This window comes from Podarcis filfolensis (genome assembly GCF_964270895.1).
Source record: "Podarcis filfolensis genome assembly, chromosome: 2".
NCBI classification, from domain to species: domain Eukaryota; kingdom Metazoa; phylum Chordata; class Lepidosauria; order Squamata; family Lacertidae; genus Podarcis; species Podarcis filfolensis.
The window spans coordinates 51380594-51406335 of NC_139605.1; the positions used below are offsets into that span (position 1 = coordinate 51380594).

The following is a 25742-nucleotide window of genomic DNA, read 5'->3' on the forward strand; positions in this document are numbered from 1 at the left end:
TTGGGAACCTTTTTGTAAATTACTATTTTGCATTTTAGTGGTCCTTGATTAAGACTCCTCATGTATGTCTCAATCGATGTCAATCTACAAACCAGGTTCACTGTGTGAATTGACATTAAAGAAATGGAGGGAGGGTTACTGTTGGTTATATTCTGAAAAACTTGAGAAACTTAATAGCACAACGGAAGTATCATTTGCCTTATTAGCTAACAAAAACGGATGGGACTCGGGACTCAATGTTCTAACGTAAACCCCGTGGGAATTCAAAACCAGGCATGTTTGTTGTAAAAAAGTGAAAGATGAGTGCCAAAGTTGCTGCCAGAAGTGGGGTCTCTGATCCTTTAAGGACCACCACCAGAACCTTGGTTTTCACGGAGAAGCCCTGACTAGCTCAGAAATGGAAAGTTGTCTCTTTTCATGAACAAAAGAGGGCTGGTAAGGCCCATTGGCAGTGGTGCAGAGGATTCTTAAATCATGCCCCCCCCCTTGTTCACCGTGCCTCCAGTTTTATCCTGACAGGCTTAGGGAGTCCTCCCAGGCCAAAGGTCCTTCAAAAGCTGGAGTCAGCCTTCAAGTGAATCTCCCCCTCCCCATTTACTTTCCTTTTCTAGAAGTCATGCATGTAGCACTTTTTTCATCCTAACTTTTTAGAGGAGAGGAGAGTTTACACTGCAACTACAGAGTACATAGAAAAAAGAAGTCCATATTTGCAGGGGGCAGTCAAATTTTCCCCTTTTCGCTGTTGGGATGTGCTTCTTGTAATTAATCATCTGAGAGATGACTGTCTTGGTTTTTGACTCAAGGTCACATTTTTGCCAAACAACTTCCTCTGTAATAGTCTGCTGGGGAATATTTGCTTCGAATCAGCATCGTTTAGAGTAAGTAGAAGATCTCTCTGTTGATGACAATGAGATTCAGAAAGGTTTCTGGAACAACACAAATGGTCTGGTGCGCTGGTTATACTGTGAAATCTGTCTATATTGACTGTACAATTTACTATGACTGCTTATAACAGGTTACTGTTAAGCTTAGCTAATAACTGACAATGTTATTCAGCACCATATATACTTTGGCCTGAAGTGTTTTCCATTGAAATCTTCCAGTGCTATTTGTAAAGCAAGTGTCTAGGTAATTATGAGCCACTTTCAAGAGCTGTATGACTGGTATTGACAAAGGGAATTGTCTTTCCAGTTTATTCAAGAATACTAGCAATCTGTCCATCATACTCTGTATAACACTGAACAGTTTGGTTACTCCAGTGGCCTAGGCTTGAAGGATAGAACTAAGATGATAAGAAGAGCCTGCTAGATTAGGCCAATGGCCCATATAGCCCAGCATCCTGCTCTCATAACCAACCAGATGCCTATGGGAAGCCCACAAGCAGCACATGAATGCCACAGTACTCTGCCCTCCTTCAACTCTCATCAACAGGTATTCAGAGGCATTTTTCTTTCTAGGTCAAGAGCAGCCTTGTACCAGCTTGGTACCCTCCAAGTTTTGGACTTTCCTGGTCATTTGCCAGGTGCTTATGAATGATGAACACTGGAGTCCAGAACATCTGGAAGGTACTTGGTTGGGAAAGGCTGCTCTTGACCAGGGCCCTAATATTCTCCAAGTGACCTAGGAAAAAATATGGAGAAACGTGACTCTGGGGACATGCTGGCAAAATGGTGTCTCTCCATTTGGACTCATATAAATAAATCACCTTCCTACACTTCCCATGGCCTTACCACTTGCTGCTTTTTTCGTGAATTCTCATTGCAAGGGAGTCATGGGCAACTTACAACTGCCAGGAGCAGCTCCTCAATGCCTTCCACATGTGCTGTATCAGGAAGATTTGGGCATCACATGGCACAACAGGCTCTCAAACAAAGATGTGCTCTTCCAAGCCCACATTCCCAGCAGGTTTGCACTCCTGTCTTTCATGACATCTATGCTGGCTTAGCCATGTCCGCAGAATGGAAGGTGGTTCTAGGCACCAGGCCTGTTGGCAGACCAACTCTGCTTTACAAAAATGTCTGCACATGTGACATAAAGGCTGGCAACATTAAACCTGCCATGTGGGAATCCCTTGCAGACGACCGGGATGTGTATCCATAGCAGTGATCAGAGGAGGAATGACTGCTGGAAGGAGAGCAGAGAAAAGAAATTCCATGTTGCACCTGTAGCAGCACAGCCGGACACCTTCACCTGCCCCAGCTGCAACAAAACATGTCTCTCCCATATCGGTCTCTACAGCCACAGCAGCCGCTGTAACCTTCTAACAGTTTGACTTCACCCACAAAGGTGCACTCTTCCATTGTCTCCTGAGACAGATGGGTGCCAACCAAGGGATAATACTGGACTCATCTGGGATGTGTGTTTTCTTTGTCTCATCTTGTTTCGTTCTGCAGAGCGGCATATAAGATATAACTCAATATTCTGTTAAAAACCAGGCGTGTGGTTCTATTTCTCTTCTCAGATATTATCACAGGAGCATTTTGTCAATTCATTTCAGGAAGCTTCTCACAGAGATTATACTTGCAAACAGCTGGTAGACACATTACAAATATATGTATGTTTGGAGTCATTGCAAGTATCAGTGTGTGCCACCAGGTTTTTAAATTGTGAGGAGATTCTATCCCATCTTTTCAATCCATAGCACCACGGATTCCTTGGTATTCTTCAGAGTTTTAATACTGATCCTCCCTCTTAACAGCAGAAGTATTGTATACGTTGAGGAAAAGTTTGAGGGAATGCAGTTTGTTATAAACAACAACAACAACCAACAGCTTCACCGTTCCTTTTCAAGTGTAGACAAGATAAAGGAATATATGTGGATTCTTCATTGTCACCCTAGTAATCTGATACGGAATCAGTCTTCCATCCATATGATGAGGGCAACATCATGGGCCTCTTCACAGATACATTCTCAACTGTGCCAAAGTTTCCTTGCATCTCTAAACTGGTGCTGGACTTTGGGGGTAAAGGATAATCTCTGTTCTCTTGCTTTTTCCTTGGAAAAACTTGTTCAACAAATAGGCATGGGGAACAGGGTTTCTCTCTCTCTTTTTAGGAAACAAGAGGCCCAGTGGGAAAGAAGAAGGCATGTGTTCATAGGGAGCGAGCACAGAGGCAACATACGGTAACTGACAGAGAACACAGAGGCATTCACAAGGATGATGTTGTGGAGTCCACCACTTCACGGCCATTGCACACTGTTGGCACAAATTGAGAAGATGACCCTGTGGGGCAGAGAACAGAAGGAGGTTTCAATGAATAGCAGTTTTTAACAATCCTGCACTTACCCAAACACTACCATCTGCAAACCACCACTCCATCTCACCTGGTGGTGCTGAGTTCCCATGCATCATAGCAGAGCTGCCAATCATCTATTTTCAGCCATCTCAAATTCTAGCACATCAGCTCTAACACAATCATCAATACATTTCATTGATATAAACACTGAGTTGATTTGTTTAGAGCTTTTATTTATATACCATGCAATATGCACAGCTCTGTCTTCATCCTTACAAGATAGGTAAAGGACCCCTGGACGGTTAAGCCCGGTCAAAGGCGACTAAGGGGTGCAGCGCTCATCTTGCTTTTCAGGCCAGGGGAGCCGACGTTTGTCTGCAGACAGCTTTCTGGGTCATATGACCAGCATGACTAAATGGCTTCTGGTGCAATGGAACACCGTGATGTAAGCCAGAGTGCACACACTGCCTATGGGCTTCTCAGGGCACTGTTGGAGAAAGGAAGCCATCCAGTGGTAAGGGATAATGGGAGTTTCCCTCAGATCTGATACAGCAAAGCGCTTCTTATATGAAAATCCTGATCACATGTTGTCTCTGTCCAAAGGGACACAAGTAGCAAGGGAATGCAAGATGCTGTTTGTCACCGCATTTTCTTCTAACATACTGCCACTGAGAAGGAGCAGACCTAGCAATAACACACCCTTTTGTTAGGACTTGGACACAGCTAAGAAAAAACATTATTAGGAGTGTTTTATTCTTGCCAGAGGAGGGGATTTGCCATACTCTATGGCCTGTTTTGGATTATCATTCTAGGCTTCTGGAAACGATTGCCTTAGGAAGCCAACAATGGGTGCCAGGATCAAGTCCTCTTCCCCTCCTCTCACATGCCAACCTAAGTGTGGAGGTTTTGGCTTGTTTTAAGCTGGAGTTCCTCATCACATCTGAACCAAGAAACCAGGAAAACAAGCCAAAGCCAAACCGGTTTCCTGCTTTTGAAACTGAGTTGTAATGGCTGAACTGCAAGCCCCATGACATTTCTACCCAAGTGTACCTTTACAGGGGAACAGGGAATAAATGGTCTGTGTCATTAATTGAAATGCGTTCTTGGCTTATCTATACTGTTTGCATACTGCAAAGTATAACATGCACAATACTGATTAGCAAAACCAAGCTGTCTTTGTAGCCATGTACTTGACCATTAACACACACAATTTTATACCTGTGCCAAAATTAGTACCCTTAGATTTGTACGTTTCACTCCCTCAGATTATTTTGTTTGTCACCAGGTGTTTCCAGATTAGGGTGGGAGGAGCTTAATTTGCAAATGGATAGTTGGCAATAGGTCTGTTCATTTGCTTGTCAGATTTTCCCTGGAAAGGGAAGATCCAGATTAAATGGGGTGGGGTGGGCATGTGGGCAATTCAACAAACTTGCACGCATAGGAGAAGCTCCAATCCTACAATAAAGACCCATCTCGAAGCACCCACCTTCATGGATGAATTACTGTGTTAGAATCTCATGGGAAATGGTGCATTTGCATTGGAACAGTGCATCAGTTACAGAACATGGTAGACTTGGAACAGACAAGGTGAAGTATTTCATCACAAAACACAACTGGGGGTGTTATTCGTTTTTATTCTTATGCTATGTATTTTATGTTTTTATGTTGTAAACTACCCTGTGATATTTGGATGAAAGGCAGTATATAAATTTAATAAATAAAAAATAGCTTATAAAATTCATCACCACTGTGTGGCGATGGGAAGTAGCTTAGATGTTGTAAATAAGGATTAAACAAATTCATGAATCCATCAATCGCTATTAGGCCCCAATGAGCCATTCAGAATGCAGAGAACAGTACCTAGGGGGAATCCTATGTTACTCACCATGCGAGTGGCTGGAGCTTGCAGCGGTCACACTAAAACGGTTGGTGGAAACACGATGGCTGGCGACATTCTTCTGGGGCTGGAAGAGGATGATATGTAACTTGGGAGTAAAGAGGCAACCAAGGACCACTGTGCCACTGAGGCTAACAGAGATACACATGGTGGTGGTCTGGACCTGTGCAGAGGAAAAGGAAGAAAGAAAAACAGTGCATCAATCTGTAAGGTAAAGAAAGAAAGTGTGGTGTTTACATGTGTCCATACTTATGTATCTCCGCATATAGGAACTACCCAAGTACACACTTCCAACTGGCAGAGAAATAGGCAAGTACCATTTGATTCTAGACTAGAAGAAGCATGATCTTCACTCTATAAATCTTCCCAAATTGTATAAGCCTATGCAATGCACTCTGAGTTCTTCGTTCTCTCCTACCAACCATCATTCTCTTGTTTTCCTTAGGGTATGTGCGTTTCTGAAGCTTTCTTTCAAGGTTTGGCTTCTTTGGCATGTGGGCAAAAGTCATACATTACTAACCCAACCTATTCACAGTGCTGGTTGCTTAACTTTAAAAAAGGACATGGGGAAATTAAAAGGGCAACCCAATCACATTCTTGAAAATAAAACAAATGAAAACAAATGAAAAAAGTTGTTTCTGCCTAGGGCTGGACATGTATTGGGTCCCTTGTCAGCAGAACTGTGCAGCACCTTTAAGACTAACTGATTTAAGCTGCTATTTTATAGGTGCTTACCAGGTGATGAAGCAAACCCCATGAAATTCAGTCGGGCTAACTTCTGAGTAGAAATGTGTAGGAGTGTACAGTTATAAAACCACGCTTCTCCATATAAGATTAAAGGTAAAGGTAAAGGTACCCCTGACCATTAGGCCCAGTTGTGGATGACTCTGGGGTTGCGTGCTCATCTCACTCTGTAGTCCGAGGGAGCCGGCATTTGTCCACAGACAGTTTTTCCAGGTCATGTGGCCAGCATGACTAAGCTGCTACTGGCAAACCAGAGCAGTGTACGAAAATGCCATTTACTTTCCTGCCGGAGTGGTAGCTATTTATCTACTTGCACTTGACGTGCTTTTGAATTGCTAGGTTGGCAGGAGCTGGGACTGAACAATGGAAGCTCACCCCATTGCGGGGATTCGAACTGCCAACCTTCCAATCGGCAAGCCCTAGGTTCTGTGGTTTAGACCACAGCGCCACCCGCATCTCCCATATAAAATTATGTCACACTAAACAAGTTAGTTGTCAGTGTAGCCTGAAGGAATAGGAGTGCAGCCCATGAAATCCTGAAACACATCCTCCAGGAATGCAATCCAATAGATCAGAATTAAGTCTCATTGAATTTAAGTGGAAGTCATGTATTAGTATATATCTGATGGTTTCAGCTATAGGTTTATGTCCCTGTATATATTTTAAGTCTTACTCTCTCATTTCTTATTGTTGTTCTCTCCACTTATCTGTCTGTATCTTATCACAGATATGTGGACAACCAGCTTTATCACTTCTTCCTGTGAATGTAGGATTCACATGCCACCCTTGGTCTGGCTCAATTTAGTTTTTATGTTTGTGTCATGAAGTTCTATTTTGTTATTTGGGTTACATGGATATTTATTTTATTTTATTTTTTAAATCAACTTTAAAATGTATTACTATAGCTCCCTTGTTGCAATCTAGTTCTACATACACTAACTCATTGGCTTCCATAAGGTGCAGAAGAAGTTGAAATTCCCTTCCTTTGGATTGCTAAGAAACAAGAATGCTATCTTCCGATAAAATTAATATACTTCTGCAGTTTTTGCACTCAGTACATTCCCCATACTGATGGAAGACAACTCCCATGGCATATAAATAGATTTAATATAACAAATGAGAAATATGAATTGAAAGTTATTATCACAAAGACTCAGGAACTGTCAAGAGATTCAGCTGATTTCATGAACATATACATATATATTTCTTAAAGAAAATGAATCCTTCAACAGATTAAGGAATTACCAAGATGAGTGTGTAGAAAGAGAAAGCAAGTCTCTGACAAAAAGCTAATAATGTCAACTGCCAGTTGGTTCCTCTCCTGAGACATATCAACACACTCTCTAAAGTCACAAGAGCATGTGATTTTCCAATCACAGGATGACATCTACTATTATTCCCTGATGCTTCCAGCAATAGCAATTGTCCTACAATTTTTGTGGTTCCTTAGATGGTGGCCTTTCACAACTTAAGCTTGTGGAGGGCATTGGGGGGTGACTATTGTAGAGTTTTCATAACCATAAATGCAGTTATCATACTAACATAGTATAGGTTGCTGGTGTCATCTCATGGGCCCGAATATTTTTTTTGTAGAAAAACACTTGTTGAAAACTTCTTGCTAATTTGTTCCTAGGGCTTCTAGCCTAGGATGATTTGCACAGCAGACTCAGTAATTAAATTAACAGAATCCCTGCCTTGACCTCCAGCTCCACTGAGGACTATTGTACTCAATGGCTGAGTTCGCATGAAGCATCTATAGATACAGATAATCAGCATTTTATCTTTAACATATGCACCTGAGGAATTGTTCTATGTAACTCAACATTCTCATCTATAGTAGCTGATGCAGCTGGAAGAGGGGCCACAGCATCTGGTTTACATGCTGAAGGACTCAGGTTCAATCCCTGATGGCTCCAGGTAGGGCTAGGATTGTCCCATGTGAAATACCAGAGAGCTGCTGAGTGGAGTTCTGCTCACAGAATTCTGCCACAAGAGTTGGGGAAGGAGGGGGATTTTGACTGTCTACAGGGCTCCTTTGCCAAAGGGTCAGATTTATGCATTTATTTGAGCAGCAGCTAGGAGAACTCTACTCTTGGGTAGAAAAATACGGACAGATTGTTTCAAACATGTGCTCTAAGATTGGAGCAAAGCTTAAAATGTCCTTTCTCGTAGGTTACATGACAATAAGAGAGAGGAAACAGAAAGAGAAGATTTCACTTCCTCCCTAGTTGGAGGAAAGGGGGCATATCCTAGCTGAGTCTATGAATCTAACTCTGTGATCTTAACCCCTTCATGCACTAACTAGCACTCATGCATAGTTATGTTTGACTGCAATTTCCCACAATGAGAACAGTGAAGACAAAGGAACAATCTCCCTAACAAAACAAATGTATGTGCCAACGGAGAAAGCGTCACACCCCATATTCTGTATACCCCCTATTTCCCCCAGGAAAGTAGCTACGGTGTTAGTACGTTGTTTCTTTAAGATTTGCTGAGTATACATAATTGATAGAGTGACTGGGGCAACCCAGACAGATGGGTTTTAGTGATAGCTCCCCAGAGCACAGCACATGTTAGCTTTACAAGTTAATAAATATTACTACTTTTCTAAAAAATAGTTAATTCTGGTTTAGGAAAACAACACCGTACTAATTTAAATGGATATTTGCCATTCCCAGCTTGTGCAAAGCAAATACTTCTTTGCATTGGACTATCTGGTAACTTAATACAAGATGTAAAGTAAGAAGCAGCCCTTAATCCCTCCAGAAGTCCAGGGGTAGTTTTAATTGTACAGTTGCTATGAAACCACTCTTACAAGTTTTTATGAAAGTGGGCTTGACATGTCATTGATCTGACCCTCTAGCAAAACTCTGATGAAACATTTCCTCTTGCTTTGGAGCCTTCTGAGACCAGGTATTTGGCAGGCTTAGTGAAATTTTCATTCTAATTTCCTGCCTGTGGGAAGTCCTTTAGTCTGACCCCACATGGGAAGATGAGAGAAATGCTGTTTTCCTCTGTCACCACCTCAAGCTCAGAAAGTGGAGACCCAGCAATGCAATATCAAGACAGTGGGTCTCTTGCCACTACTAGGTCTTAGCAGTTTGCTGGACTAGTTGGGTTAAAATTTTACAACAAGCTTCCTGGGCTGCAAATGTACAACATTCAAGTTCAGGCTCAAACCTTGCAAACAGTTGTTGCACACCTAATTTCTCCTGTGAGTTTATTTGTTGATTAATATGTGATACATCCTTGGTTTCACTATTGCATGACTGGATCCCCTCATCTAATTGTGACTTGAAGCTATTTTTATTGATCATAGCTTAGTCATTATTTATTGCAATTGTTAAGAGTGAATTTCTGTTTAATAATTATTTGCTGGTGTCTTGAGAGTTAATTGCATTGTGTACTATAATATTATAATAGATTACTGAATGTTACTTTATTTGATATAAGATGATTATTTTAAAGTTATGTTTTATTATGATGCTTTGTATTGGATCAGATTATTATAAGGTGTATGTATTTGTTTTTGTTGCTGCTGCTGTAAACTGCCTTGTGCATAGAAATATAGAAAGGCGGTATACAAATTAAAAGTGGAATACAGAAGTCTCTTCCCCCTCCACCCCAATTTGCCTTTTGACTTGCAATTATATGCACTGAATGACCCATGCCTTTCTCCCAGATGAGTCCACCTCACAGGGTTGTTCTGAGGATAAAATGGGGAGGATGAGAACCATGCATGCCGCGTTGAGTTCCTTTGATAAAAGATGGCATGAACATATTGTGAATGGTTTTTTTTAAAAAAAAAATCGCTGCCTTGTCTTATTAATTAAAATCAAAATTGATGGCAACCATAAACTAAAGTTTTGTAAAGAAACTCTGTCACAAGAGACAAGGGCCCTGCAGGACTTGGCATCTTTCCGCAGGGCCTGCAAGACAGAGCTGTTCCACCAGGCCTTTGGTCAGGGCGCAGCCTGACTCCCTCCTTTGGCAATCTTTACAAAACTTTAGTTTATGGTTGCCATCAATTTTGATTTTAATTAATTTTTATAATGTTTTTATAATGTTGCACTATTTTAGTGTTGTTAGCCGCCCTGAGCCCGGCTTCGGCTGGGGAGGGCGGGATATAAATAAAATTTATTATTATTATTATTATTATTATTATTATTATTATTAAACACCTTTGTGTTTAGAAACTTCTCCTTGAGTTCGTCTAGTTTCAGAGTTTGGGATGGATATTGGAACAACATACATATTGTGCAAAGTGTTGATGAAACTGGGGTCCTACATTACTTAGAGATGGTCAAACGTGCAGCACAACAGAGAGGGGTCCAAAGTGGGACAGCTAATGGCAGTCTTAGAGTACACATCCAAGCTTTTACAGGGCCAGCCCTACCATTAGACTGAGTGAGATGCAACCTCAGGCAGATTTGAGGTGTCATGAAAGCACAGAAGATGGTTATTTAATTTATTGTTGCATTCTTAGTGCAATGGATTGGGAGGAGGGACTTTTGCCTCAGGGATGTTTTGCCTCGGGTACCACAGGAACTTCCCAGCCTTGGGCTTTCTTCACATTGACTTTGATGGGGAGGGGGCATTTGCTGCTCTGCCTCAGGCAGCAAAATGTCTTGCACCAGCCCTGAGCATGCTTGGGTGCTATGCTGGGTTCTAATAAGCAGTTGGGGAGAAATGTGCAGGGAGATGGAGGACAGCAGCGATGTTTTATAAAAGCTTTTATAGTTTTGTACTAGTTTCTAAAATAATTCTGGGAGTCGAGGGCACAGAGGACCCTGTCACTCAGCACTTCAGAAGGTAGCTGCATAGCAGGATTTTTCCATTAGCCTAATCAAATTACAAACTCAAGTTCCCACATTTCATGCAGGCAAGGTCCCTGCTTCCGGGTGACTTTAATGGAGCTGTGCTATTCAGCACCCATTAATAGCACACAGGTACTCTTTACAGAAATCAGAAAGCTCTAATAAGGTGCCTTTTGGGCCAAGTTTCTTACAGGCATCGTTCCAAAGTTTCTCACAGCATCATATTAACAAGCTCCCTGAAGACTCTGCAAGCTTCTCAGAAATGCCAAGTGCATTTAACCAAAGACCTTATGGAACAGGTGCCTGCTACCAGTACCAGATTTTAGTATCTATCCCTATACCAGTGACCCACCTCTACAGAAGATGGAACCCAGCTTAAATTGGGATGTTGCCATAGGATGGGTTAAACCAGAAATGGGCAATAGGTACATTTCAAGCTAGTGGTGGATCTGTGGGCTAGCTCAGTTCTGATACTGAAAGTGGAAACAAATTCATGGTCTGAGCCATGTGCTCAGAGCACCCTGTTCCTTAATGATCAGAATTAATTATCTTAATTCCACCACCATGCATCTCTATTTTGCATGCAACTCCAGCTGGTGAACCTTGAAGCTGCAGGAAAAGAATAAAGTCAATCCCAGAAGCCTGCCTGCCCATCCCTGGGTTAAACTGCCAACACCTTTGAAGGGGCTTCATGATGGAGGTTTGTTTGAATGTTGGGCGTATTAATCTAGTGTTCCCAATACCCACCAGTCAAGCAGACTAGCAAAACCCATGACTTTGGCAATAGTCCAAAGGAGTGACTATCACAACAAATTCCTGCACCTCTTTTTCAGATACCTCATCTTTTCCAGTGAAATTGCCCTAACATAAAACCAGTTGGGGGAAGCTGCAAGGAAGCGTTAACCTAACTCCCTGCCCAACAAGTAGATCAAACACCACAATCCCTATTTTATGAAGGATGATGTCCCCCAAGGCCACAACAGAGATTGCTTAGCTTTCATATCCAGAAGATTAAAAAAAACACAGAACCATATTATAATTATTAAAGATTAATGCACTATTAACAATTAAATCTGTTTTCTGCTTTGGAACTCACAGATATTGAAAACGAACCTCTGTATGGTCTGCATAGCACATTGATGGCCACTGGGGGCTGCTGTTTCTCTAGCGAAACAAACACCCAAGGCAGGGCTGCACTAAGGCCCAGAGAGACTGATGCAGTAGGAATGGAGAGTTGGAAATATTGTACTCATTTTAAAAATTACCTTAAGGTCCAGAAAGTAATTATTTCCTCGTCCCTAATTACCCAGTTCCAGATAATCATTGATGTTCATTGCTAGCAATGCACATTCTTCTACGATTCTTGAAAAATTATGCAACTTGCTATTTTTGACACAATCTGTTGAGTTTTCTTTAAGCAACTGCACATTTGTGGGGGTGGAATGGGCCCCACATTCCCACATAATAGCTGAATTGCTGTGTCTTCATTACGACAGTAGCACGCTTACAAACATTCAGTTCTTTTCAACACAAGTCACCTCTAAGTGCATTGGCCAAATCTCTGGCAATTCTCCAACGTGTGTCCAGATTCCAATTGCCTCCAATATTTTCTGATCAAGTTTTTTTCAGAGATATGGTGAGCTGGGATCAGGATATGAAATGGAATACTCAGAAATTCAACACAACCAGATCACTGAAAACGGCAGCTATTCCTCACTGAAGAATTATTATGTAAACTGATTCTCTCTAAATTGCTTTCCAGCTCATCAGTCTACAACTTAAGAAATGAAGAAATGCTTGTTTGTTGTGCACTATCAAAATATCTTCCTTCAAGGTTTTGTTTCTGTTTTGGCTCCAGATCTGTCCAAGGGACTTTCCCACCAGATGAAGCAGGGGCAGCAATTTTCACAGATTCCTCCTCCTCCCTGTTGCCCCACAAAATTCTGCTTCGGAGGGTTCTGGGGCTGAGATTCACCCAACAAGTCATTGTGCAAGTGATTCCTTTTGTGCAGTGGGACTCCCTCCCCACCCTCCTCCCCCTGTACCTCTCCTGAAATTGACTCAGGGGAGGAGAACTCCCAAAACAGTGGGGGAGGGGGGAGAGGAGGAGGGGTGTTCTTTCTGCCAAGCTGTAATGTTTGTGCTGACTTTGATCCAACTTGTGGAATTAGTAACAAATAGTCTGTAAATCACCCCTTCAATAAATCTTTTAAATGCCCCAGTACCAGTTTCTGTTCCTGCAAGGGAGGCTTTAAAACTGATTCACTATGAATCCTTCAGCTGGGATAGCAGCAAAACAAGCTATACCTGCATGTTTTTTGTGTTTTTTTAAACAACGGCACAGAAAGGCTGAAAAAATTCAAGAGTGCTTTGCCTACCCATCCCAAACAGGCTGATACTTCACTTAAATTTAATTTTTTTAATGCAGCAAATCCAACCTAATCCCCACCTCTTACCTTCACATGAAAACAACAGAGAAATGCTGGACTGAAACAATTTGACAACACCATTTTGCCCAGTTGCTTCAGAAAAACCTGACAGGATAGAAGGAGAGAAGAAAAGAGCAACTGGGCTGGTATATGATTTTGATTGGAATAACTTGACATAAAGTTGACATAAAGTATGGTTCCAGGAATGGAGAGACAGGCAGATAAGCCAAAGCTTCCAGCAATATTTTTTGGGAAGTGGGATATATGTAGTAACTTCAGCTAAAGGTAAAGGACCATTAGGTCCAGTTGTGACTGACTCTGGGGTTGCGGCGCTCATCTCACTTTATTGGCCGAGGGAGCCGGCGTACAGCATGACTAAGCTGCTTCTGGCGAACCAGAGCAGCGCACGGAAACGCCGTTTACCTTCCCGCCGGAGTGGTACCTATTTATCTACTTGCACTTTTGACATGCTTTCAAACTGCTAGGTTGGCAGGAGCAGGAACCGAGCAACAGGAGCTCACCCCGTCGCGGGGATTCGAACTGCTGACCTTCTGATCAGCAAGTCCTAGGCTCTGTGGTTTAACCCACAGCGCCACCTGCGTCCCTGTAACTTTAGCTAATAATAGCCTAATAGAGAGTCCCTAGGGTCCCTTGCACTCTTGGCAATGAGCTGTACTAGCTCCCCCCTAGAAGAGGAAAAAACCCACTACTTTAGAAATGGCTACATTTTACACCACCCAAGTGCTCAAAGTGTCCAGAGTGAGAGCGAGGCAAGGGGCAAGGGTGAAAAAATCTGCACACTTTCGTGCTACGGTGCAAGAAGAATGGGAAGCTTTTTCTGTTTCGATCTCACAGATTTTTTGCACTCCCCCTGGGCCCATGTCCCTGGCGAAGGGCGGCTTCGCCAACCCCCAGGTATGCTTCTGCTAATAGTGTGGAGACCGAAAAGGCAAGCTGACAGGAAGCCAAATAGTCCACTATAGTTCTGGAAGTGGCTTTCATGTCACGTGAAAGCTCAAATGCAATGTGGAAATGAGCACTTAGCAAAATGTCATGAAAATCGAACAAACTGCAGTGTGGATGCAGCCGGCGTGAATCTGCTCCCCCTTATTTTCTCCCCATCCAACAGAATAAGGATAGGTGATCTGAAGGTGCCTGCCACAGGCTACTTTCCGCCCTCATTCGCAGCAAGAGATGACTTACCCTGTAATCGCTAGAGGTGACGTAGAAGATGGGCAAGAAGGCCAGCCAGATGATGCACGTGGTATACATGGTGAACCCAATGAACTTGGCCTCGTTGAAATTCTCAGGGCATTTCCTGGTCTTGAAGGCATAGACTGTACACAAGACTATCAAGAGCACATTGTAGGTGAGTGAAATGAGCATACTGGAGTCTTGGTTGTTGCACTTGAGTGTGACAATGTACCTTTTGTCGGGCTCCGTCTCCTTCCGAGTGCCGGGAGTCTCCACCAGGAGCCAGATGACGACGATAATGAGCTGGCAAGAAATCAGAGCCATGCAGATGACCACTTGGGAGGTGGGGCTGATGAACCTCGGGCGCTGCACGCCCTCCTTCACCCCGCTGAAGATCCGAGCGATGCGGTTGGTCTTGGTCAAGAGGGCCGAGTAGCAGACGGCAAAGGAGGTCCCCAGCCCCAGCCGCCGCAAGGTGCAGACCACTGTAGAGGGCTTCGCGATGAAGATGAACGTCATGCTGTAGCACATCAGAACCCCGGTGAGCAGGATGTAGCACAGTTCGCGCCCGGAGGCCTTGACGATGGGAGTGTCGTTGTTCTTCACGAAGACGCCAAAAACAAACAGGGTGGAGATGAAGCCGAGGCAGGAAATGGTGACTGGTCCAATAGCCCAGACGTCCTTCCAGCGAATGTACTCTTGGGGTAGCTCATAGCATGCGTTCAGCATCGCGTTGGGCCAGTAGCCAAGCCCACAATCGCTGCAAGTGAACTCATCCAGCAGATATTCATAAGGCTGGCAGGGAATGCATATCCAACAGCACATGTCTCCTGGCTGCATGCTCTTCATTTCATTCTTCTTGCAGGGATCGCTGCACTGGGAAACAGGGATGGAGGTCTTCACCCAGGGGATGAGGCTTGTGTTCAGGATGAGTCCTTCTGCCCAAAAGCCCACTTTCTGATAGCGATACCTCCCGTTGGCTCTGTGGTAGTTGAATATATTGTAGCGGCCAATCCCATCCCCACAGTGGTCAAATCGAACTGTGCTTTTGGTGTCTAATGATGGTCGAAAGGGAGCTGCGAAGCAGAAGAGCAAAGACTCATTTAAATGATGGAAAAGCTAAATGATTAGAAAATCAAATGTCCACATATAATTGAATCGCGCTCCACACGTACCTGTCACTCTCCTTTCCAGGGCATGTCTACAGAGGATTAACTACAAAGTGTTATCATACTTTGAAATAAATCTACTTCTGACTAATGGGATTGACAGAAAAATGTTTCACTAAGAAGAGGGAAAAAACACATTTGTGCAGAAAATCCTATTTCATTAGAATGCAATGTATAGAAACCCATTTTTGGTTATTTTTAATTACAAAAATCAAAATGGATATTCAGGACAACATGTTAGAAATGAACCAAAGCCTAATAGGGTGCTTTGTCCCTTTTGACCTTACAGTTTCAGTTGCAAGTGCCATAATCATGTGTTTGAGCATGCTAAATGTGCTCACATTTTCTGTTCTGCTGTTTTTCTTTTCATTTTTGTTATTTCAACCCATAATTTCATGTTCCCAGGCATTGTGATGTTACAGACGTGTGTCTGTTGCCCTCACTGTACTTGTTTGTATAGGCTCAGCAAACCTGTGGGTGAAATAGCCCTAAGGAGCAATCTAGACATGACAGTACAGTGGTACCTTGGTTTAAGAACAGCTTAGTTTATGAACAACTTGGATTAAGAACGCTGCAAACCCGGAAGTAGGTGTTTTGGTTTGTGAACTTTGCCTTGGAAGCAGAACATGTTCCGCTTCCTGTTGAGTGTGTTCCATTTGTAAATTGAGTCCCCCACTGCTATGGGAAAGCATGCCTTGGTTTAAGAATGCTTTGGTTTAAGAACGGACTTCCAGAATGGATTAAGTTTGTAAACCAAGGTACTACTGTAGTCACATGACTGGCTTCATGTGCTTGTTTTTCCTTTATTAAACAGCAGCCACAAACCCCCTGATCTAGACAAGGGCCTCAAAGGAGCCACAGTGTTAAAGCCAACCTTGCAATCTCAGTCTAGATTAGGGCTCTTCAGGGCTGCTCTTTAGAGAGAGAAAACAGGCAAGAAATGGCTAGTTAGATGATTAACACCGTGTCTAGGGAAGATGCAATGTTGTGAGGACTTTCCCCATTTCCCCCTCCTCCTTATCAGGTTGTGTGCTATAAGGCTTCTCACCACTGTGAGTGCTTGCTGGTTGAGAGATGGAGCAGAAATGGAGAAAGGCAACTTTCAGGCTAAGCTTTTTTCCCTTCTCAACAGCAGATCAGAGTTGCATGCAGACCCAGAGCCAGCAATATTAGAAGGAATTTGATATCAAGCTAAAGCAAGCGTTCTGCCAGGGCAAGCATTTTGGCTGGCCAAACGGAGCAACCCCACATCTCCTCCCTCCCATTGTGCTGCATGTGCCCATACAGAAAAGTACATATTTCCCCCATATAATATGAGAATTAGCCATGAGGCCTCACTGACCACCTTAGGCTGAAGCTGCACCCTTCTTCTCCCATCACACCCCAAGCCTTTATTTTCCCACACCCCAAAGCACAACCTCGGCTTACCATCAAATGTCACATTCAGCATGAATTCCTTGTAGAACCTCTTGCCATTCACAGGCTTCATGGGGTCGCAGAGCTTGGTGGCGTTGGGGCACAGCGCTTGATACATGTTGTGCAGGGCGTGCGCCATTGCATAAACCGCATTGATTACAAACATGATCTTGGATTCCTGCTCAAACTTGCCTGTCTTCAGGGAGAAGCGGCTACAGTTCTGGCTGTGGAAGCTGCACTGGAACTTGTGTTCCCAGAACTCCCGGAACCAAGGGTTTCGGCTGTTGTTGTAGGGGTCAAGGTTCCGGAAGTACACTGCGAATTCCTGCACCGGGTAGGAAGCCAATTCAATGGTGATAGCTCCCTCAGCTATTGGCTCACTGCCAGCCACCACACTCTCGAGAGCACCCCAGCCATCACTGGCCACCCACGTGAAGGACACATTGATCCTCTGAGCGGCTGCCAAGAGCTCTCGGGCATCTTCACTCCGGGTGAATAGCACAACCACCCTTGCGCTGGGCTTCTGCAGCAGGGCCTTGATCACCCCGTCAAAGGTCTTCTTGTTCATGGAACGGCCCACTTTCTCAGAGGTGGCGATGCAGATGTTGCGAGCCCGGGCTTGTTGCTCAAAGGCTTCGATGCCTGTTTCTCCATAGTCGCCTTCTGAGGCCACCGTGGAGACGTAGGTCCAGTTGAAGAAACGCAGGATCTCAGACATAGCCTTCGCCTGGTAGAAGTCTGGTGGGACAGTGCGAGCGAAGTAATCGTAGCGAGTCTTGTCGCTGAGCTTGGCACTGGTGGAGGCATAGCTGATCTGGGGGATCTGGAATAGTCGCAGCAGGTTAGCCACCTGAAGGGAAAGAGAGGAAGGAAGGAAGGAAGGAAGGAAGGAAGGAAGGAAGGAAGGAAACAACTTGATGAGCAACACATAAGCGGCAACAGGAGAAATGGCATAGTTATAAAGCAGCAGTGGCGATGAAGAATACTCTACCTGCTCTGTAGAGGAAAATGTGATAATTTAAACATAATCCCCCAGAAGACTCTCCTGTTTACATTTAAAAGAGGAGGCAGTTCATAAACCTCATGTTTCCCAGATCCTAATTTGAGCAACTCCACCCTGAAAATTCAGTTTAGAAATCAGACCAAACCATGGTTAAGGAAGATTAACTATGGTTTAGTTTGTGGTCTGAACTGACAAAACAAGCATTTGCAGTCAACCAACAAACCAGAAACCACTGCTTGAAGTGGGTTTCCAAACTATGGTTTCTGGTGCCAGTGGTTTGGCATGACATCTGACTTGACATGCCATAGCTATAGATATCCTTCTGCCTTCAGATGCTGCTTCACCATGTGAAGGAAATGAGCAACATGCATTTAAGAAGCTGAGTCCAGAGAGGATGGAAAATGAAAACGCACAAGAAGCTCTGAATTAAAGCATGGTTTGCCTTCTATATGATTCTCAAACTGTGGTTCAAATTCTAAACTGTAGTCAATGCAAACCATGGTTTGGTGTTTAGAACAAAATTGATCATAGTCTGTCAGTATACAGTGGTACCTCAGGTTACAGACGCTTCAGGTGACAGATGCTTCAGGTTACAGACTCTGCTAACCCAAAAATAGTACCTCAGGTTAAGAACTTTGCTTCAGGATGAGAACAGAAATTGTGTGGTGGCGGTGTGGCGGCAGCGGGAGGCCCCATTAGCTAAAGTGGTGCTTCAGGTTAAGAACAGTTTCAGGTTAGGAACAGACCTCCGGAATGAATTAAGTTCTTAACCCAAGGTACCACTGTATCTGGTTTAATGTGATGAGGAAGAGAATGGAAGAACTGCAAGGCACAGGTACCCAGATGGCATTGCATAAGTTGGCATCTGAGCCTTCAGCAGGCAATACATACACACTTCCTAACTTTTTGGTGTGAATATGAGGACGAGCAAATTGTTCTCTAAAAATCAGAGCTCAAATTCCGAGTAAATGATATGCTCTGTACCACACTGAGATGTATCTGCACCAGTAGAGGGATATACTGATGGTCTAATATTTAAACCAGTGAAGGTAGGTCCATTAGGGCAATTGGGATGCTGCCCCACCAGCTTCGGCTTGCCCTCAGCCAGCCCTCACCTGCCTGCCTGCCTTCTTGCTTACATCCAGCCCAGAGCACTCCCTGTCAGCTTCCTTTACTTCAGCCTCTGTGTTTCCCCCTGTAAAACTCAGAAGGAAGGCGAATAGGAGCAAAACTAGAATTAGCTGGTTCTGCCTGCCATTGACTCTGGCTGGCTCCACCTACTTCTGGGCTCCCTGCGTCCCACTCCACCAGTCGCACCAGCCACCAAGGATTAAGACATTTGCTGTTGAAAGCATATCCTTAATACTGCAACCCATTTCTAAGGCATTAGGTTAACAGCGGTTAACATTGTTGACCTTATTTGCCTTGTCTGAGCTAATCATTTATGACACATCAATGCTACACTGATGTTTCTTTACTGTGGATTTAAACTGTTTCGTATTCAGTGAAAATCTTTGCACAAACGTCTACTGGATGTTGGAGCGCACAAAGAATAAATGACACAGAGTGACACATGTTCGGTGGGCACCTTAAGTCTGAGCCACACAGAATACAATAAGTGTGATGTCCTGCGGTGTTGAAATGGCCTAAATCATCTTCCTGGACCATTGAAATTAACCCCTCACTGAGATGAATAGGGCATTTAATGGGGACTTTCATTGTGAGCTTCTTGCAGCTTCTTACAGACAGATGTGAACTCATAAATACATGGATGGCATTTTGGACACATTTTCTCTGGAGCTGCAATAGCTAAAACCCTGGGGTTTAATCTCGATCAAATCAATAGGCATTTGCCGCTGGCCTCAATGGGAGGTGGATTGCAAGTGGCAAGATAAGATGATGGTGAATTAGGTAGCAGCTTCATACAAAAATCTGATACATGTTTCCCACTATATGTTCTGACCTACATATGACTGACTGCATGGTTAGCCCTTTATAAGGAACTAGGCTAAATCACACCAAGCTACCACAGTAAAAAAATAAAGCAGGGTCTATTATGTGTTGTACTCAATGAGCCACTCTTCCCATTAGTTTCAAGTTACAGACTCTTTATAATTGGAGACAGCAAAATAACAAGCCTCTCTAGATTGTCAGCATCTTGTTTTGGTTTGTAAAATCCTTCTTTCCTGGCATGTGGAAGAGGCATGGCATTGATTGTCACACACGCAGGAGCACTTCTAGCCATGACTGCACATGCAGCCATAACAAATGTATGCATAAGGCATCCTATTGACAGCCTCCCAAGCTCTCTGCATGCATAATTGGTACAAATGTCCATCACATTTGCAGGATATTGCTCAAAGACAGTACTTTGCAACAAGAAAAAAGCTAATAGAAACCTGCCTCTTAATATGAGAGCTCGCTCAAGGATGACCAACTTGGAATGCCAATTCTGAAATCATTTTGAATTTTTACTATGGAAATGTTGCAATTTAGGCTGCGGAGGGGCAGCCTGCCTCGCCTATATTCAATACCACATATCTATCCGATTACTACGAAAAAAACCACATCAAGCACTCTCAAAATACACTACTTTTTGCAATACATCCAGGAAGTGGCCTTTGAACGTTTCTGATAATCTTATTCCTCTATCAGCATGTTCTTGCTCAGTCCACCCCCATGGAAACTGAAATGTTGCATCCGGTCTATTAAGCAGACTCAGAAATTAACGCCCCCTCCCCAGACCATATGCAATGCAATGCAATGCACGCACACACACACACACACACACACACACACACACACACACACAATGCAACTCAGTATCAGAAAGTAACATAGTATGTGTGCATTTATAGAGTACCCAGGGGATATGGTCAAAGAAAAGGGGAGGGGGGAACCCTCCTCTCTAAGGCAAGCTTAGCAAAGAGTTGTTTAAACACCAAGTTATGAGCATATCTAAGGAGTCTGAATGGAAAGGAAGGACTAGAATTGCCAACTCTCAGAAGAAGATGTCTGGTCTACTCTTTTGCATTAACAGCATATATATGAAGGCATCAGCAGGTGGGCCATTATCACCTACTAAAGTAGTATCTGTTGATCAAGCTCCTGTAAAAAGGACTATAAAAATATGGAAACCCTAGGAATAATTTTCCTGTAAATACAAAGTAGTAGGTTTATTATTATTATTATTATTATTGATCAATACTCCAGCATTTATGCACATAACACAGAGCTATATATTCCAAAACAAGGAATTGCACCAAATCTAAATTACTTAACATGTCTCTTTAGTTATTTGAAATATTTTTTCTGCTTTTTGACCAAAAATGCCCAAGGCAGGTTGCAACATATGTCTATCATCTATCTATCTATCTATCTATCTATCTATCTATCTATCTATCTATCTATCATCTATCTATCTATCTATCATCTTTCATCTATCATCTATCTATATGTCTGCCACCTTCTCTTGTCAAACTCTTGGGTCTTTCAGGGATGTGGCAGGCAGAAACTCAACAGATGATGCATGGAGCTTCAAAGAAATGGATATCTTCACCTGTTGAGCTTGCAAACCCTGAGGATATTTCTTATATTTCCTTGATGACGTGGTGCAAAGAAATCCAAAGCTGTTAGCTCTAATGCAGTAAAGGTTGCTGAAAACAAGCTGTTACGACTGAGGCCTGAGTTTCTCCAGAGCATTCGTGACCAACGGCTGGAATAGTTTACTCTCGGTCATTATTTTACACTGTCATTATTTCCCTTGTGGTCTGAAGCCGTTCTCCAAGCCGTTATGGAACTATATCTTACAGATTAATGGTGTGCATTTATTCTTCAGAAACCACCGCCAAACAAACAAACTCCTGCCTCACAGGAATGCTGTGCAGTGACACTTGTCCTTCTCCGCTGCACTGACTAGAAGGGGAGGGGAGCGGCTTCTGGCTCTGCAAAAAACGACACAGTACGATGCACTCACTGTGCAGCAAAGCAGAGCCGTAGGCCACTGCGCTGTCATGAAAACAGTTGGAATTCAGGTCCTGCAAAATTTCTGGGAGAAGGAGAAGCTCCAAAGCTATGAGAGAGTGGCTTGGATTTTCAGGATCAAGCTTCTGCAGCTTCTTTACTGTGTCCAAGATCTTCTCAATGACCTCAGCTGAAAGGTTGGCTGCCCTTGATTTAGAGAAGGCAAACACTCTGCTGTGAGTACCATGCAAACCACCTGGGCTATGTTGGCCAAAGGGGTCACATGCTAGTGGACAGCAATTGAGCCGATACATTTTCCACAGAGAAGAGGCCCACCTACAAAATATGTCAAAGAGGACATTGAGTCCAGCAAGCTAGAAACCCCAATAATCATTGTGGCTGGTGATCCTAGGCACCAAAATAAATCCGGTACTGAGGACATGCTGTTGTCCCCCTCTTTAAAATACTTGTGGAGATCTTGATGAAGAATGAAATCAAGGAAGCTGTGGCAGTCCATCCCCTTTCTCCACCTGAGGCGAAACAGGAATATGCCGCCATTACCACTTTTGCTGTGAGGTGGAATGCCCCCACTCTTGCCAAATTTAGGGAGGGAGGGGGCATTCCACAAGGCCTTGGCACTTGTCTTCTCTGCCCCGTGGGTGAGGAAGATGAGCTGCAACACTTCATGCTTGTAATGCCCCGCTCTTGCCTCACCACTCGGTGAGAGGGTGGATGTGGGCCATGTCAGAGCCGGGGCATCTTCAGTGAAAGCCCTCTATTCTCCCCAGTAGCCATGGAGGAATCTGAAGAAGCACCTCTGGTGAGAATTGATGGCCAGGCACATGTGGAGACAGGCTCTCCACCAGGTCCCTGTTGGTAAGCCTTAAAGGTCAAGATCAGCATTTTCAAATGGGCCCAGAACCACACCAGTCATCAGTGGTGTCAGCAAAGCAGTGGTGAAATATATATATATTTTAATTCCCAGCACAGCTTGTTGTCTAGCAGCCATGGTCTAAACTAGCGGTGGGGAACCTGTAGACATAGTTAGGCCTGGCATGCCTCCCCAGTTTTCCCCATGAGGCTGTTTTGGCCAAGCCACACCCACCTGGCCTACACCAAATGCCATATAGGATGTCAGGCGGAGGGCAGGGGTTTGCAGCACTGGCAACCAGAAAATCACTATCAATACAAGCACTGACAATTAACTGGTCATCAGTGTCTGAAATGCGCTGTGCCTTTGCCCATGCAATTTGATCTCAAACCACGCAGGCCAAGGAAAGCAGATTACCTGTCATCATTGTGATGTTGGGTGATTGATAGGTGGGTGGCGCTGTCCATCAGTCTAAGTTGGCCCATGGAAGATGAGGTAGGTAAGGATCTAGCTTATGGGCTGGAACCAGTTCCCTGCCATTGTTCTAACTTAACTGCAGTTTCTGAACTGCACTTCCTGAGAGACAGCCCCATGTAAAATATTGCCGTCGTCTCACCAGGAGGTTACCAGAGAAAGGGGTTGACCAAGGCTAGGCCTGATATACCACAAGTTTGATATCAGGCATGATGTTAGGTTATGTAATAAACTCAGGTAATTAGTAGGGAATTTGTGAGATGATGCTAACATACTAACGACAAAATGTAACAGCCGGAAGGAATTTTGCGGAAATGTCTAATATGTTATGTTAGTGTGGAAGATTACAGAATTTAAGCAGAAGTGGTTGCGTGGGGTAAAAGCTTCCAGTATATTATTAGGAGGGAGAATGACAAGCACCTATTACAGTCTGAAGCCAAACTAGAGCAGACAAAGCAGTACGGTTATGGTTACTATGGATGCTATAAAGGAGCTCATGTAAAAGGCAGCAGAAGGGAGGCCTCACTAATAAGGTTGTTGCAGATCCGTTCCTGTAAGAGCTGCAAGGCAGGCTACACAATTCTACGACTGATGTAGATCACAGTGATGTACAAGCAGATGTTGTGCAGGGAGAAAGCTAATCTGCTGCCTTTGTGCCTGGCCTAAGAGCCCTTCCGAAAGAGGAAAAACTGAAGAGCAAGTCAAATAATCTACCAGCAGTGAAAATGTGCACCCAGAGCTGCGGATGGTGCTGCTGCAGTCTGCGACTCAAACTCTCCACTTGGTCCAGATGCTCTGCAGTAATGCTCATTATCTTCAAAGGGGAGAAATCCTCACTAATGAGGTTGTTAAAAATACAGACTACAAAAGAGGCAGGCTAGAGGAAAAAGCCCTGCCATCTGATAGGCTCTTCGGAGTTGAGAACCAGAACACACTTCACAGCTCTGGATGTGTCAAAACCTTGCTGCATAATTAACATGCACAAATAAATTTTAAGCAGAAAATTACATTCCATAGCGGCAAGAAGGCACCCGAGATGGCAAATTGCCCTTCAAGGACTCCCCACCGGCAGTGTCAAGGGCATTTGACCTAAAGCCTTGTGTTTAACTGTATACGCTGTGGGGAATGGGAACAATCTCCCACACCTGCCAGGCTTGATTTTAGAATTATTAGCATGATGTTATAATTTCATAACCCCTTGCAGAACGGGGCTTTTGCAAGACTCAGTGCAAAACTCCGGGCCATTTAAGACCTCTACAATAACGCAGCCATTTCTCTCTTGCTAATGGACTGTTGTTTATTTAACAGCTATGATCGTAATTATGGTAGATTGCCTCTGTAACAGCTGGGGGGTGGGACTAAGTAGCTCTTTTGTTCAAATGTTAAAAAAGATCTGTAAAAGTAATGCTAGTTACCCATTAGACTTTAGTGAGAACAATTTATCTCTTGTCACCAACTTGTCTTTAGAGCCATAGCATGAGACTCTTAATCTCGGGGTCAGCAGTTTGTGCCCCATGTTGGGTGAAAGATTCCTGCATTGCGGGGGGGTTTGGACTAGATGATCCTTGTGTTCCCTTCCAGCTCTACAGTTCTAGGATTCCATGATTATCCAAGGGAAAGCACAGATCAGGTAAATCCACTTCCATACTGCATTAGGCTACAATTATCCCCACAAGCTCCAATAGGTGTTTGTGTGCCTACAAATTTGGAAGCAAAACAAAGCTACCCAACATATAAGGGAGTGGTTTCTACATACTGGGGGACTCCCTTAGGTAAGGACAGATTTAACTAACCAGTCCCACCAGTGGAAGTCCACACAAGGACTTTCACTCATGCAGTGGGGCTCCCCCCCCTCTCATCCCCATATGCCCCCCTTCAGGTCTGCTCTGGAGGGTCAGGAGACAGCCCCCAGAAGAGCCCCCAGGGGGAGGAGAAGGCAGATCACTTCCCTCAGGCAAGCAGAAGTGCTTGTGTGGCTGGTGATCAGCTTTGTGCTTTAGCATATGCGCCGCCGGGGTGCAAAGATCCGCCCAGTGCCCCCAAATTTAGTTTAGCCCCCAAATTAACTTTGGCATTCGTCGTAAAATGAAGAAAAAATGCAGCTCACAGAATTCATAGTGTGTGTGTGCTCTAGGTGCGTTTTTGCGGAAATGTGAAACTAAAATTGCGTGCTGAAACGCATGTGTAGAAGAGCCCTAAGTACTAAGTGGTTAGTCAAAGAAAATGCTGACAATTAGCGAAAATAAACATTTTTTTAAACGATTTCTCTAAATGAATTTGAACTGTAAGTGATGAAATTCAAACGCAATTTGCAATGTTTTGCTCGGGGTCAGCGGCACCTTTGACACGACTGATCTCGCGCAGCTTGCATGCAGCTAGCAGGAAGGTGCGAGATCAGTCATGTCAAAGGTGCCGCTGACTCACCCCACTGCCACATAGCAGCTCAATACAATACGCAACATAATATTTTGTAAGAGTTAATTTCGCGTGCACGGCGCCATTGAGAATGACAAGTGTCTTTGTTGACT

The 25742-nt window shown here is 43.8% G+C and overlaps 1 protein-coding gene and 1 long non-coding RNA gene across 2 annotated transcripts in view; one reads left to right on the top strand and one right to left on the bottom strand.

The window, feature by feature from the left end:
• LOC310757869 overlaps positions 1–25742 on the top strand; it is a 118784-nt gene that overhangs the window by 32816 nt on the left and 60226 nt on the right. The window lies entirely within an intron of this gene.
• The window catches only part of GRM2 (glutamate metabotropic receptor 2), an 82764-nt gene continuing 57389 nt past the window's right edge, over positions 368–25742 (bottom strand). Inside the window, exons 3-6 of the mRNA XM_083603308.1 lie at positions 16916–17753; positions 14328–15394; positions 5123–5297; positions 368–3224 (exon numbers count right to left, since the gene is read on the bottom strand). Of these exons, the coding sequence (XP_083459434.1) occupies positions 3151–3224; positions 5123–5297; positions 14328–15394; positions 16916–17753 (2154 nt within the window). The 3' untranslated portion in view covers positions 368–3150. The remainder of the gene's footprint in view (positions 3225–5122; positions 5298–14327; positions 15395–16915; positions 17754–25742) is intronic.